This window comes from Sinohyriopsis cumingii, chromosome 1 (genome assembly GCF_028554795.1).
Source record: "Sinohyriopsis cumingii isolate HCF-2022 chromosome 1, ASM2855479v2, whole genome shotgun sequence".
Taxonomy (NCBI): Eukaryota; Metazoa; Mollusca; class Bivalvia; order Unionida; family Unionidae; genus Sinohyriopsis; species Sinohyriopsis cumingii.
This window is the reverse complement of record NC_142961.1, coordinates 127,798,857-127,815,939: the sequence shown is the minus strand read 5'-3', so window position 1 is coordinate 127,815,939 and position 17,083 is coordinate 127,798,857. Positions and strand designations below refer to the sequence as shown.

At 32.8% G+C, this 17,083-nt stretch overlaps 1 protein-coding gene across 3 annotated transcripts in view; it reads left to right on the top strand.

Annotated features, from left to right (window-relative positions):
• The window catches only part of LOC149807842 (uncharacterized), an 84,536-nt gene extending 67,867 nt beyond the window's left edge, over positions 1 to 16,669 (top strand). For 2 of the 3 annotated variants that reach the window (XM_089971370.1, XM_089971371.1), the window contains exons 8-14: positions 5,132 to 5,311; positions 6,377 to 6,514; positions 10,016 to 10,034; positions 10,910 to 11,010; positions 12,068 to 12,113; positions 12,855 to 12,934; positions 13,450 to 16,669. In XM_089971370.1, coding sequence (XP_089827496.1) covers positions 5,132 to 5,311; positions 6,377 to 6,514; positions 10,016 to 10,034; positions 10,910 to 11,010; positions 12,068 to 12,113; positions 12,855 to 12,934; positions 13,450 to 13,499 — 614 coding nt within the window. In that variant the 3' untranslated portion in view covers positions 13,500 to 16,669. The remainder of the gene's footprint in view (positions 1 to 5,131; positions 5,312 to 6,376; positions 6,515 to 10,015; positions 10,035 to 10,909; positions 11,011 to 12,067; positions 12,114 to 12,854; positions 12,935 to 13,449) is intronic. The other variant, XM_089971372.1, reaches the window with a different exon arrangement.
• Positions 16,670 to 17,083: the final 414 nt, after the last annotated feature.

The window sequence follows — 17,083 nt, the reverse complement described above, 5'->3', positions numbered from 1 at the left end:
TATAAAGTGATGACATTTAGGATGAAAGATTTGTCGTGTACTTTCCAAAGCTTAATAAATATGATTTTTCCTGATCTAGATACTTGTGATGCTTTCATCGCTGACGTTGTCATCTGTACGAAAACCAATGAAGATCATTTGGAAATAATCGGGAAATTATTTGATGTAGATTTGATTTTTTTTAGTGCAAGTGAGTTTTGCCTTGCTTGTGTTGCTTTCTTAGGACGTAGTGTGGGACACGGTCAAGTTTAACATATAGACGCTAAGGTCAAGGCTATCTCTGACTTTCATGTGCCTATCAGTAAAAGGGAACATAGGTGCTTGTTGGATTTGGCGTGATATTCCAGGTTTTTCCATATTTTTGTAACCCTAACCAAATTGCACTAGTTTGTTCACAATAAAAATTTAACTCAGACAATTAAAATATGTGTCGATGCAAGTGTTGATGGGGCTGGTGGAGTATTCATTCAAGAAGACAAGTATAGTGTAGATCATCATCATCATGTGTGCAAAATTTTGAAGAAATTAAATAAGCACTAACAATATTTATCGCACAGTAGAGAAGCAATTTGTTCGGTTTGATATTGTGTTTGCAACACTTTAAAGTGTATATTAGTTCAGTAATTTTTCCAAATGTTGTATTCAGTGATCACAACCCCCCTTACTTTTATTGACAAGATGGATAGCAAATTTCAGAGATTATAAAGATTGAGTTTGGTGAAGCATAAATAAAATAGCGACATATATACGTCAAGTTAAACAGATTTTAATAGCAGAATGACGTTTACGTGTTTAGAAGTATTACTTTGCTTCAAGATTATTTTATATCATTCATATGATTTAATTTCAAGTAATATTTATCACAGGCCTATTCGACTATTATAACGAGATTCATTCATGTCCTATTTACTTTCTTTTACATATTCAATGAGCATAAATAGCAGTCTCAACATGATATGTTAGATGTAATTTTAGTTCAGTATAATCAATGCCTCGTGTTTGGTCGTAGTGTTGTCCAGAATGCCATAATAGATCTAGAAATGAAGAAGCAGATAGGGAATCTAATGAGGGTCTGGACTGAAATTCTTCTCCCATCAACATACGTTAATTCTGTTCAGTGGAAAAATGGGAGCGACCTTGAGAAATTGAAAATGTCTTAAGAACAAATTAGTGGAGACTGCCTGACAAGTATAAGCAGATGATAATGAGTACAAAAACTTAATTATTACCGTGATTATATTGGCGGTGAATTTGATATTTTCTCTGGTCTCACAACTCCGTATTAAAATCCCAATGGAACTTGTCCTGTAAGTGCGACAGTGTCAGTGTTTAACAGGGAAAAAGTGGAAGAGTTTCCTCAACCACGAACAGCATCGACCGTGTGCACCTGTGTATGTATGTATGTGTGTGTGTGAGTATCCATGTGATTTGATTTTTGTTAGCTTTTACATATCGCTACGACGTCTGCAGTGTGAAAGTTTAAAATGATGTCTTCCACTGGGACATCATGCCGCAAACAGGTACTACGATAACCACCCAGCCATATTATCATTTATTCACGCCAATCAGAGAAAACACTAATCTCATAATGCCAAGCGCCAATTGAGGCAGCTGTTTCTATATGTCCTTATGATGACTCCGACGGGATTTCAACCAGCGACATCCCGCATCCGGGGGTGGGGGGCGGACACACTAACCAGTAGGCTACCGGAGCGGTTAAATATAAATTTAAAGGCAATGGCTGGCTACAGTATATACAAAGTAAAGTCATCAAATCATATTCATCATCACATAAAAATCATGATTATTTAGAAGTAGGAACAGTTATGTGAAATATGACGCAGTGGATGCTTTCAATGATGCAACTTAAACAAAAATATTATTATAGGCATACAATTGTTACAATTCATGGGTATTCATTTTACTACAGAGTATTTGATGGGCTGAAAATTAGTGATTCAATATGAATATTAAGAAGGTTGTCCATAAATTCCCCATGAAAATATGTTCAGAAGCCAGTAGTGAAACTGAAGCTACTGAAGTACCTGTCTGATTTTATTACAAATTCAATTGTTATGTGAAAATGGAGACCTTCCGACGAACCTGCTGATGACGAATGGTCAATGAGCTAACAAATTGTAGTTCCAAAACCTTACAGACATAAAATACTTAGTCTAGCCATGCCACTCCAATGGCTGGTCATTTTGTGATCAATACAACATATCACTAGATCTTAAATCACTTCTATTGGCCTAAAATCAAAAGTGATGTTGGTAAGTACTGTAGATCTTGTCATATTTGTCAACTAGTAGGAAAATCAAATTAGAAAATTCCCAAGGCTCATCTACAACCTATTCCTGCCTTTAACGAACCATTTAGAATAATTATGGTAGATTGGGTTGGTGCCTTACATAAGACCAAGTCAGGTAAACAATACATGTTAACCATTATGTGTGCGTCAACAACGTTTCCTCCCGCCAGGAATATAAACTCAAATATAATAGTAAAAGCTTTGATTAAGTCTTTTACTCCATTTGGCATTTCGTAATCGATCAAATCGGATCAAGGGTCAAATTTTAGGTCTGGAACTTCCAAGTCTATAAATCTTGAATTTGGCATTCAACAATTAATGTAAAAAATCGAATTACGGTTTTGACAGAACATCAATGGACATACCTTTTGAGTTTTGTAATAATGGAGTTTTGTCTCTCTTGCTCATTTTTAAATTGTTTCTTCAGTTTAGATATTACGGCCCATACAATGCTATGAAGAAATTGAATGAGTTCTATAATATTAATGCTCATGGGATCTAAATAAACTATAGGAGTACCAGTATATTGAAAACGATAAAAATGCAATTCATTTAGTTGCACTTGTCCCACTTCAGTGAAAAAATAAGTGAAGGAATATCATCGGATTATACTGACATTGGAGTGACAGATCTTCGGAATTCATATATTATTAAAGATCTGGACCAGACACATTCACATTGACAAGAGGAAGAAGAAAAAAAAAAACGAACTTAAACAGTTATTATTTAAATAAGAGCACTTGTTTCCAGCTGTTCATACAAGAACAAACAAAATTTTCCATGACGTTGGAAATGCAAATTCTAAACAAGTCAAACAACACCAGTAGAGAATGAACTCTCTCAAACAGGAATTGCTTTAAAATAATTTTAAAAAGCCCAGTAAATGTGACTGGAGTTCACAATGCATGTTTGTTTTAAACCCAGATAAAACTTTCCGTATGTTTGCTGATTATAGGAAGACGAATAGTGTGAATGTATTGATAAGATCGGGTATGCCAAGAATGTTGCCAAATTTGACCTTCTGAAAGGATTTTGGATGATTCCACTAACGGAAAGAGCAAAGGAAATTTCGGCATTCGTGACTCCAGAGGGACTTTACCAATATAAAGTAATGCCGTTTGGGATGAAATTGTCGCAAAGTACATTTCAACGTCTCATGAATATATCTGGTCTATACAATTGTGATGCTTACATCGATGATGTCATCCTCTACAACGACACATGGAAAGAACATTTAGCAACAATTCGGAAATTATTTCACAGATTCACAGATGCACGTTCGGCAATTAATTGTATAAAAGTAAGTTATGCCGTGCTAATGTAAAATTTATACGATACATCGTGGGACATGGACAAGTTAAACATATAGATGATAAGGACAAAACTATCTCTGAAGTTCCCGTGCCGGTTAATAAAAAGCAACTGAGGCGATTATTGGGTATGCTCGGATACTATCGAAAATTTAGTTCCAATTTTCCTATAATTGATGAACCCCTGACAAATTCATTGAGAAAGAACAACAAATGCCTTTGGTCTGCAAAATGTCAGGAGGCTTTTGACAAGTTAAAAGCCATACTTAAAATCGCGGCAGTTCATACAGCTCCAAATTTCAGCCTGTTACATATATTTGATTTAATTTTATATTTGATTTAATTTGTGTTTGCTTTGGTTTGATTATTTATGGGTTTAGGAATAGTTTTATTTTCTTTACATGTGAATATAATGAAATTTTGGTTGCTACGAATTTGACATTTTCCAGAATTCAGTTTAATCTGAGTTTCAACTTAGATTCCTAATAATAGAAGCACCTGTGTATATTTTTGACATAGTTCCTGGCCTTGATTAAGAATCAAGTAAACAACATTTTAGAGGATTAAAACGATCGGTTCTTATCAAAAACATGCACGAGCTATCTGACCTTTACATGATCATCCTCTATTTCGCAATATATTTCGCAATTAGGCATTTCCGAAAGTGCGAAATATTTAATATTAATATTGATGCTTAGAGAGAGAGAGAGAGAGAGAGAGAGAGAGACAGAGAGACAGAGAGAGAGAGGAGAGTCATGGTGCTTTTAAACAATTTATGTCGAGTTGTTTTATTATGTCATGGCCAGAAATGAACTTTTGACTTTTTGAGTTATTAGTTATTTTTCTCCAAATTATTTGGACTCTCCAAGATTTCTTGGTTTCTATGGAAATAGTATTGTATTTATGCTGAATTCATGAACTGGGACATTTAATGAAAATTCTGTTTTGATTTCCAAGACCGTAGGATAAATTATAGTGTTTGTACAAGGAACTGTAGACGTCATCTTGAATTCTTCTTCGGGACTCAAACATGAAATCATTGGAACATTTCTATATTAGGACTGCTTTTTCGTAGATTATTCTTGTATAAAAATTGGATTTGATTCTGGAAACCGTAAGTTCTCATATTTTTTTAAATTTTTATAGTATTTTCCAGGGAAATAAATTATGTGTCATATTTCTCAAATCTTGTTGTTTTCATTCTTTCCTGTGTTACTATTTATTCGAGCCTAAACACACAACAAGCCAATCTTTAAGACTGGTTGTTGATGTAGGTGATGTTTGCTTTGGAGCAGGTTTGATTCAAGAAGATGAAAATGATATCGATCATCCAGTGTTCGATTTGTAGCATTGACCAATGATATACGCGGCAAGAGGACTAATGTAATATTTACAATAAAGGGCAATACAAATAATGCTTTGTTCAACCGATTCCGACACACAAATATTAATGTATGCAGTTAATGAATGCAGTTAGACATCTTAAATGTAACACAACTTATTGTTTCAGTCATACGATGTGAACCAATTTTCATGCTTCCTGAGAATGGCACCATCCTATACGAACCTAGCTTCAAAGGTAACTCGGCTTGCAATACAACCTGTGAAGAGGCTCACAACATACTAGAGAGAATACTGGTACGTTGCAGCGAGCTGGGACAAAAAAACGACTCGCTCGGAAAATGTGCAGGTAAATGCCCAAAGTTGCTCTAGTTTATAATCCAACCTTAAAGTATCTGAATCATTACGTTATTAAATTACTCCCTATATTGACTTGAACATCTTTGAAACCACACTGTTTCTAGCTTTCAGATACGATTAAGATAAGATGATTCATGTCAAATATTAGTACACACCTTTGCATATAAATTGCAAGTGTCATGTAATGCCACATAGTTGGTATTGTTCGTAGATAAATAAAAGGCAAAGCTTACTCTTTTACATTTATACTACTGTACAACTAATATTTTGAACTCAAAAACAATGGATAGGCTCTAATCATCCTTTATTTGACTATGGAATTTTGTCTGCTAAATTATGGTTGCTGCAGTGGATATAAATATGAATTCTACGAACAGTATACGTTGTTCATAACAATTGTGACCTCATTTCATTATGTATTAGTCCGTTACGTGAGCTGTGTAACCCTTTGTCATAAATAAAACGTGTGTCGCCGAGCTATCACATCACAGAGTAGGCTAGTAATATTATCAATAACAGCAAATATAAATGGTTACAACGCTAATATGGGAATCAGTTGCGTTGATGAGAAAACATGTGGCTAACAAGGTTATAGACGTATACGGTGTAGCAGTGAAGGGCTGCAGGAAGGGAAGTCAAACATTTTATCAGCACTCAATCAAATGTGACTATCTGAACTCTGCTCTTGTCACTGGCATGTATAAGAATTTCTTCTCGCATTCTTTCGTAACTACCTTTCATGTTTGAACACTATAAATCATCCCTTTCCTTTAAAGAAACGTTATAAGACCGCTATTATCTTTGAGTTCTATTCTCTGTTCAGATTAGCATGACTCTCATAAACAATTTTTGCTTTTACAGATATCTTGTTAATATTCAAAAATTTGCTCTTAAATAAATGTGTACTTCTTTCAAAAATATTAATTGCAGACCATGTACAAACATTTTCAATTCTTGTTTCTTTGTTACGTTTCAATATAAGTAAAACATGACTACTATGTATTAGTTGTGTGAAATGACAATGACATTGGTTTTGTTCATTCTCTTTCAACAGAACGACAGCAAGATCACGGCCCAAATTATACAGATGATCACCAGCAGGTAGTCCTACCAATTGCGATTTTATTACCTCTATGTCTAATACTTATCGTTACAAACACTGTGACTTGTCTTCAACTACGCCGATATGCTGGTAAGTAGTTTATACAAAACCAAAGGAGAGATTGAGAGAGAGAGAGAGAGTGAATGGTCATACTGCTCTGTTTCGAAATCTTTGTTTTCAAATTTATCTCAGCCAGAACCTAATGATTTCCTTGTAGCTCCTACAAAATTATATAAAGGCAATTGTGATGTTTCATAAGTGATAATTTGATACCCTTTTCTGGTGCACATATGCTAAAAATAGCCATATATTCAGACGCACGGTAAACGAGAAATAATTTGGGATTCACATCTGTAGAAGTACTTTTATTTAAATTAATTTTTTAACACTTGAGGACATTGAGGAAATATCAAATGCTAAAAATAATTGGAGTCTTTTAAACGTTTATGAATTTTTTTTTATTAATAACCTTTAATTTCTCTAAACTGTCAGAGTTATAGTCGAAATAACCGTATAACAAGATCCACCACCTCACAAGCCTGTAAAAGCTGCATATATGTTTACGTTATGAAATATAGGTAAATTAGACAAAAAAGTGTGAGGAAAACCATACTCCCACTGTTCAATGATAATGCTGTTAAGTACGGATTCTCTTATGATGAATTTTGGTTGGATCCCGTTATCAAATATTTGCTGAGTTGGCGACGATATTAGCACCTCCAACAGTTAGAAGAGGAATTTATCAGTTTACGAACAACGTAAAAATTTGAATAGTTGTTGTTGTTGAAGGGTTTAACGCCATTTTTCAGCACATGATACATGACGGACAGTATTATTGGTGGATGAAGAACCCGGGAAATCCCCGGAAAGAACCACCGATCCTCGAGAAGCTACTGGCAAGCTTTCTCACATACCCACATTGGCCGAATCCGAGACTCGAACCCACGCAGACAGAGGTGAGATGGCAGTGATCCGTAACGGAAAGCGCTTTAGACCACTCGGCCACCCGGGCCCCCTAATAATTTGAATAGAACATGATATTTAATAACTGCGTAATCAGAAGGATAGACTATGCAAAGTTGCAATTAGAGTAAAATATGAAGAGATGCGCAGACACGTTATTACATAATCTTGTTTTTCAGCTCACTAGTATATTCGGTCATAATATATGCAAGTTGTTCTAAGCTATTTTTTACAATTGTCAAACATGTGCGTAATTCCTCAGGTCTTCCTTACTAATATACGTTTCTACTCCTTATATTATAAAGCTAAAAGTGATTATGCATTCATTATATGATGTTTCTAATTGTGAGAATAAATATCGATGTGTGTAGATACTCCGATGCAAGAAAATGTAATATCTCAATTTGTGAAGGAAATGGTAGTGCAAAACAAAACATGCAGAAAGACAAAAACAATTCCTACGCTCAAACGTATAATAAAGTAAATATATGGCAGTTTAGTTTGGTTTGAATCAAATTACTGACTAATGGGACGTAATAACCCGTAGCTGAGTCTAAAATTGGGTGCATACATTTTTCGTACTCTCGGATCCTATTTGGAAAGTGCGCAGGTCACACAAAAGGTTAGTATCATATATCAAAGATTTGAAAGAAAGTATTGTGTCAACTACGGTGTTCTATAATGGACATAGTGATGCTGTTGTTATTTATTTATTACTGGTGTTAGTCTTCTTCTTCTTCTTATTATTATTATTATTATTATCATTATTATTATTATTATTATTATTATTATTATTATTATTATCATTATTCTATGAAGCAGATTGAATTTAGAAATATTATATCAGAATTTTAAAATGTCAAAGGGATATTTTGTCACTAATTTTATTTTCTGCGTTTTCGATCGGGAGATTATCGTGATTATCAGGATGGTAATTGTAAAATGCCGCTAGTTAGTGTAGATTTATCAATGACTGATATTGCCAGAGGTGAACATGAATATATATAAACGTTTATGAATATGTTGAATCAGTAAAAATACAATCATTCAAAAGGTCATGAGAATATACTTCATTTTACAAAGATATATATAATTGAACATGAATAAATTACTTTGTAACCCTACTCAGAGCGGGTAATTTGGAACTCAGGGGTAATACAGGAAAATTTGAAAATAATTGTCAAATTTGAAATGTTGGTATTGAATATGCATTACATGTTCAAGCTATTTGACTGTTTTGATACAATACAAACTAATTTTACCTCATGTCTTGCAAAACATCTGACATAATATAAATGCATGACTTATATATAAAATGATAAAGGAAAACTTCTGATCATTAAATGAGCGATGTTTATCATAAAAGAAGTAATATCCTTTAAACGGAGTCTGACTATATGAATGCCACATAAGTTCTCTTTGTGGACCTTGTAGCTTGTGGGGTGTTCTTTTATTTAGCTTATTTGCTCAGTGTGCAGCAAAATATTTTTTCACCTAATTAGGAAGAACAAGATACAGTAACAATTAATTGATGTATATTGCTCTGAGGAGACATTCTCCCGTTACATACCATAACACCTTTCGGTACGGCATAATGTATGAATGCATCATGGGTCAGTGACTCGTAATACTAATAAACATATCATTATTTGTAGTAGTAGTAGTATCAATATATGTAATGGTATTAATATTAATAGTATTAATGATGATGAAGTTTGACTCATTATTACTCGCTTCAACAATTAAGATTTACAGAAATATAAATATTTTTAATAAGTCTATTAACAAAAAATAGTTTATTATACATAATATCAAATTTTATTGGATATTTAAAATAGTGTTGATGGTCTCGAATGATGGTACGATGTGAACAATTAAAATATTAACTCTCTTCAAAAAATAAATATTTATTAAGTTGGCTCAATACGAGTTTACGTAATTTGTAGACTATTGATGTTAAATCATAATAATCAGTATCTTATATCTCTTTGGATTTTATATAATTACCTGATTATGTTTCTTTTTGTATGTACAAGCATATAGTTTGAAAGATTTACATTTAGAATTACATAAACTAAATCAACTTTTTTCAAAACCTGCATGTGCAGTTTTTCTGAGACAAAATATATTGTCAAATGTAGGATAATATTACAACCATTTGCTCTTGTTTAACTGCTTCCTCCACTGCTCATATATAACAAAAATGTTTCAATATAGGTGCAAAGATTCCAAGCTCAATTTGCAAATTTTAATGGAGTGTACAAAGCAGCTTTCAACGGATTAGACAATACGTAACATAATCCGTGTTCATGTTACCCTGGTGCCTGATAATATCAGTGGGAGACGATGACTATTACTGTTTGCAATAATGTAGTGTACCTAGTGTTTTGTTTTACTCTAAAGGCAACACAGACATGACAACCTCGTATAACCTTTTTGGCTCGTTTTGTTTTCTTTCTTCTTTTGACTAAAGTTCTTCGCTCTGTTATTTAATTACAGATTTTATATGATGAAGAAAATGATCGTAAATATCCGGTCTTAAGGCATCGCATGAACATTTATAAAACAACCATGATCGCCACCATCCTTTTGTTACTTTTCTGACACGACGTATCTTTTCTGTTCTAGGTTATGCAAAACAACAGAGGTAAGAATATTCAATATCTTTTAAGCATTGTGGTATGTAAAATTGTATATCCTGATCAAGGACTAAGCCATGTCTAAGCCCGTTCTCTCTCTCTCTCTCTCTCTCTCTCTCTCTTACTCTCTCTCAATAAACATCAATATATGTCTTTTTTATAATGCATTAAGATAGTTTAACTATAATTGTGGTTTGGAAATATTAGCTTCTTTCACATTATCAAAATATTGTTTGATGCATTTCGTCGATTTCATTTTTACTCGTGATTGTGGACGATATATGTTATTTCTTGAATGATGTATTATTCACATAGCATTCCATGACTATTTGCCATACCCCATCATATACTTGTATTTCTAACTATCGAGTCATTGAAGCAATGAGCGAAGGAAATCATTATGGGTCGCATATACACCAATCAGATATAACAATTACCATGCATTCCACCTACGGCTAGTATATAATAAAAAATGTAATATTGGGTTGGATTAACTGATGTGCAACAAATTACGCAATGTTAGCTGAATGGAAGGAGAGGTGGCTTTTTCCAAATTCTTCCGTGAGCAACAGTTGTAACTGTAATAATGTTTCAATATAAACCATCGCGAACCGCCACACAAGTGGTATAATAACACCTCAAGGCAAACAGTGTTAACATTATGAGTATTGTGTTGCATAATAGTTGTGAAAACTTTGCCTTCAAAGTATGGCCATTCTGACGTATCCTGTACTAACACCATGAATTATAGCTGCCTAAATGTCGAACTCAGTACCATAAACTAGAATTATATATTCTTTTGCATTCCTGCTATTTGGTGGAAGAGGTGTATATATATATATATATATATATATATATATATATATATATATATATATTACAGAGGGAACATTACATCTGACGTAATCATCGCCCAGGACTTTCCTTCTGGTATACAAGACCACCCGATGATAGAGAAGACTTCAGTTTCCCTTAGGGTTGACGGTAAACAAAGTTTGCAAAGTTTGGAATGCTACCAATTGTATTGTTCAGATAATATTATGTGGCTACATGCAATACAATTGAAGAATGCTTGACTTTTTGATAATGTTGATAACATAGACAACGCTAACATCATAGGCTACCATTTACAATGCATAATGCGAACCTTGTCTAACAAGAACGTATACGCTGATAAATATATATTCATTCATCTCAACAGACCTACTTCAATTGTTCGTGATTTACTTTTGTCTCCCTAGATCAGTAGATTGGTTAATTGTCAAGGTTCCAAAATGAAAATTTAAGAGGAACTGTCATTTCAGAAAGAAAACTAAAATAATCCATAATCCTAAAAGGTTCTGCACAAGTCCAAAAGAAATGAATGTTCCGAACTAATTATAGATTCTCGAATGTAATGTTCTGCCAACAAAAATTATAAATCACAAATACGTTATCCAGAACGCCTTTTAAATGGATTCACATCAGTCCCAGACTAATATTTTAGTGCAAGAAACACTTTGTAGTTATTGTGAATAATCCAAACACATGCATACTATCAAATAATATCTAAACACAATAATAACATAATGAAACAATTGTCCAGCAATGCCTCCTGACATAAGCGCACACATCACCCTAGAACGTAATTGTTCCTCATAGCTAAGTGACATTTCACAATAACCCTTGTCGTATAACAACCCATACAATGGGAAATAATTATTCTTAGAACCCATTTGACCTCATCAGCCAATGAGTATTTACGCTAATCTTGTCAACATGTTCAACAAAAAAACGTTGAATTTAACTTGCAAACACAATTTGCTGAATATCTTTGTTAAGAATCTACACACATGGATACAAGTGCCCTGCTTTATATACTGTTGATGAATGATCAGTACGATATGCAGTCATGAACATTTTTTAAACATAATATAGATACAGTCGTGCGAAAGCTAACACAAATTATCGATTTATGTACATACATACATACATACATACATACACACTTACTTACTTACTTATACATATTGATTTATTTGCTTATTTATATTCATTTCAGAGAGCAACTCGGAAAGGACACAAAGCGATACACTTAACTCACATAAGTAAGCGCTATATTCAACGTTATTTATAGTCTTCATTGTTATTATTAACGTATCAATAATTATGGTGAAACTTTTTGTGTGCAAAGACGACATAACATTGCCGTTGCAACTTTCTTACTTCAGTACGACCACGCTTGGTGTAGCTTTCTATAATTGCCAGCAAAAACCAATTGTTAATACTTTTGAAGAGGTCAAAATGAAAGCATAATTGATCATAAGTGTCGGTTTTTACTAGACTTTTTCAATGTATGAATCATTCACTACACAATATATGTGTTTTGCATGGAACCTATGGAAAGAATGCGTTTGATAATGTGTAGGAATGATTAAAACCCTCATGCCGAGACGTATTCGTGCGCCATACTAAATGATTTGTTCCCAGAGTGACAAAGAAAACACTAATCCGGTTGTGTGTTTTCTACATATCTACTCCTTTAAACTTTCTATATATTATTGTGTTTTACTCTTTTAGTACAACTCTGACTATAATTAGGTTTTATATAATTTTGATTCAGTGTGTCTATGAAAAAACGCACTGGACATAAGTAAAACAATTCCTTGCTCGTTCCAAGATGGTGTGTGACACGGCAATATAGAGCAGATGTTTGTATTGAATGGCAAACCGATCATGTTATATTAAATAGGCGTGATCAATATGTATGACTAAACTCTTACTAACTTGAACTCAATGCTCAAGTTGTTAGATTATATTTTAATTAGTTCTTATTATGTTTTCTTCAGCCAGAGTACGGGGTTATATGATGAGCTACACAGGAATATCAAAGAAACGTCACAATACGACGAATTGAAATTTAAAAGAGGTGATTTTCGTTACATGCTTTTTGATATTGGAATTTACAAGATTAGAGAAGCGAAAATGTCATTAAAATCACGAATGATATTATGAAGTCCAAGTATCACTTCAAATAAAACTCATGAACTGCTTTCTTTAATATTTTGCATTGAAGGAGGTTGATCTAGAATGTTTAGGAACTATAAAGAGATCGCATGGAATTAGTTCAGATTATGTTTATGTTGCAAACGAAATCGTTCTGTTTTAAAAATTGTCAGAACACCTTCTCCAATATATATATATATATATATATATATATATATATATATATATATATATATATATATATATATATATAATTTTACGTTTTATATTTCAAACTTGCATGTGGCAGTTCAGCTTCGCTTTACACAATTGGTGTGCCACGAGTAATATTTCATCAATGCATTGTCCATTATACTATTTGTTACTGGTTTTCATAGTAAATAACTGCGCGGATGTCTCTTATTTTGGTGTATAATCTGTATCGATTCTCTGTTTCAGAAACCTCTCCGAAAACGAAGGAAAATACGCTTTTATATCAGAATACATAAATATATGCATTGGTTGAGAAGACCAAATTAGTGACACCCTGGTGAATCCTTTGAAAAAAATAATTTTACAAGCTGATTCTGAACACAATTCCATTACCCACGGAGTATAAACTGGTGATGTGTACCTTTTAGGAACCACTGTTACACGTCTTTTTTATTCTGCCTCAACATGAAGTATTGTATTATAAGGCGCTACTGTAAAATGTTCAAAATTTGCATACGTATTCTCCACTGTTTTAAAAGATGATATCATGTGCATGTATGTCAGTGTCCGATCTTTGTGTTAGACAAAAGCGAAAAGAGCTAGTGTATATATATATATATATATATATATATATATATATATATATATATATATATATATATCTGTGTGTGTGTGTGTGTGTGTGTGTGTGTGTGTATACAGTTTATGAGCGTGAAACGTATGCTTATGACATTTTTCAAACGAACATCCAATATACTAGGGATAACAAAACTTTCCGAATACATGTGTACTACAAAACAATGCTGTATCCCCTCAATGTTTTCCCAAAGTAGTTATGTTCAATTTCATAATCTTATTAAACGATATATTGGTATGTTGTCCGTACGCTGGGAAATTTCACTTCCGACTGCAAAGAGGCTTTCAAATTGTCTGCACCACAGCTCATCTTTCAGCATGATATTCGGCCCAAAATCGCATTGAGGAGATACAATTGTTCAATAACAGTAGAAGAGGTGGGCACCGGTACATGTGCGACCAGGTATGTTACATCAAAATATAACGAGTATACTCCTCACTAGATATTCTTCGTCGAGCCAGTTTATGCCTCTCATTCTCTCCTCTGATGCCGGAATTATATTTTACTTATAATGAGAACAGTTGTACAATCCCGTGCACCGACGAAATACCAAACATTAGCTTGTTTTTCTTTCGGCAAATGTTGCAACTAAATAGTACTGAGAACGGAGAAAAAATGACAATTTTGCCCATACAAAGTTGTATTATTTGTATATCAAAACTATTAATCATCACTTTTATCAATCATAAATGGATCGAATGATATATAACCTATTTCGCGATATGCGATATATACATTATATTACTCTGCTACAAAAACATAATGCTCTCAACTGTTCAAGGTTAAATATATCGTGCGCAAGAATATAAATCGTTGCTTCTTGAGATTTAGCCGATCTTTATTGACCATGAGTTGACAATATATTTCCGTGCCAGTCCACCGTTTTTAATTGTAAGACGGAATAAGCTGATGGTGTCAGCATGCGGAAACAAATGTGTCAACGTTTTTTTAATTGGTGTCTATTGCTCAAAATGTCTCATGGCTGACTATTTGGTTAATTTAATGAGCATGCTGTGATAAAATTGGCATGTATGATCAATGCTAAAGGAATCTAACGTGTGTCTTGTATTTTGTCTCGCTGATAAATATATAAGAGAAGAGTAGATACATAAACAAAACTACAAATATCGCGTTCAATGACATTCAGTTGAATTGTATGTGCTTTATGTGACAATTGTCCATTACAATCGACGAGTAAATGAATATTTCATGGTTGTCTTAAATACTATTCGCTTAATTGTATTATTTTGCTATTTACTTAATATGAAATTAAACAATTACTTGTCACTTATTTGTACACAAAATAATATGTTCAATAACTTTACATGTAAATAATACATGAAATAAATTGTTCTTTATACAAACAGATAAAAGAAGGATCATGTATGTTTCCATCAGGAAGAAAATAATTGGACAGAAAAAGGGATCATTCGACATACAGAATGCAAGAAATAGACTATTGAATATCAACGAAAGTTGTATCCATGCCTTAATAAATCCATAAAAGCTTTACAAGTATCGCATACTTTCAAAAGTTGGGTTAACCTCTCTCAGAAATAGTCAAAATCGTAATGCAGGTGAACAGGAATATTTAACAGGCAAACTATTATATGTGAAAAAGGTTTTAAACTTAATCGTAGTAATAAGATAGAGCAAATAAACCGTCAATAACATTACAGGAGATATAACAAGACACTTTTAAGGGAAAGTTTACCTCTCCTGGTTTATTCGACTTGATGACATTATTGAAAATCTTCACAGTTATATAAGATTGGAACGGATATATACATTTTGTCATGAATATCTTATCCAGCACACGTTACATTACTGAACATATAAGTTGTGCTCAAAGGGAATCAACTGTATTCACTTAGACTTAGATAACTATTCACAGCATTTGGTACATTAAATTATATATTGTTTTAAATTCGTATATCAATTATTATATGCCTTGCATTAAGTTAAACGATTCAAACACGGATATATCCTGACAAACTGTATTATATCAACCCTTCCGTTGATAAACTGACAACTCAATGTCAAGGGAGAATTTGTAAAAGTGTTCTTATTATGTTTTTCAAGTAAAGAAATCAATTATTGTATTAGTAACGATATCTACATCTAAACCTCTATATTGTACAGTTCATTTTTTAGCACTCTCTGTATATAATTCATTTTCTTTAATGTGCTTTGTATCATAAAATAAAAGTCTAATATACAGAATACATATAATGTTTTGTCATATTGTGTTCAAAAGATTTAATACTTTCGTTATCAATCGGTTTATATTTTATATTTTCTTTGTTTTTTATAGTCATTTATATATTTACGTTGTATTGATTTATTTATGTATTACTTATTTATTTAATCATACCTTTAATCGTTTTAGTAAAATGCGTATTGTTTTCAAAGATCTATCCTAAGTAAAATTTAGATGTGTGTACTATTGTACAAATCGTCCGATGTATATAAAATATACATTTTATAATATTTGTCTTTCCTTAGTACGATGGCAAGTGGGTTCCAAGGACTGGACGTTATATTTAAATTGTAGATGACGACAAATGTTCAAGCCAGCTCTCTGAATAGATTATACAAATAGAGTGAATGTACTGAATACAGAAACATAATTGAGCGTTTGCTTGTTTCATGTCATGCAAGGAACATTTGTTGTTTTTCAAATGCTTCTGGAGTAGTAGACTATTAAACTTATGATAAAGTTGCATAAGAATTATCATATACCTGCAGTATAATATATTGTGTTCAATGTAGCAAGACACACACACACACACACACACACACACACACACACATATATATATATATATATATGTACATGGGCGGGGGTGTGTATGAGTTTTCTTTTATTAAAATTTAATGCAATTCCGATAACTGCCTTACTATTATTCCATTAGAATAAAAGTATCTAACTGATGAAACAGTAATGTTCATTAAACGGTATGTTCCTATCTTTATGCACGATATCAATTATCATAAAGGAAAATCGCTTTAGGAGTGACTTTTAATATTAAAACATATTTATTTATTTTTTAACACAGACTTCATATCAACTGATTACATTTATTGAATAGTCCGCAAACATGTAGCGTGCAATATATTGGACAAACACCAAAGTGTTGTTATGAAGCTGAAGATATAAATATTATGGTTGAATTTTGACAACTGTACCATGATACAGAGACAAGTGCGAAATATCCGATGAGTAGCATCCAACAAATCAAT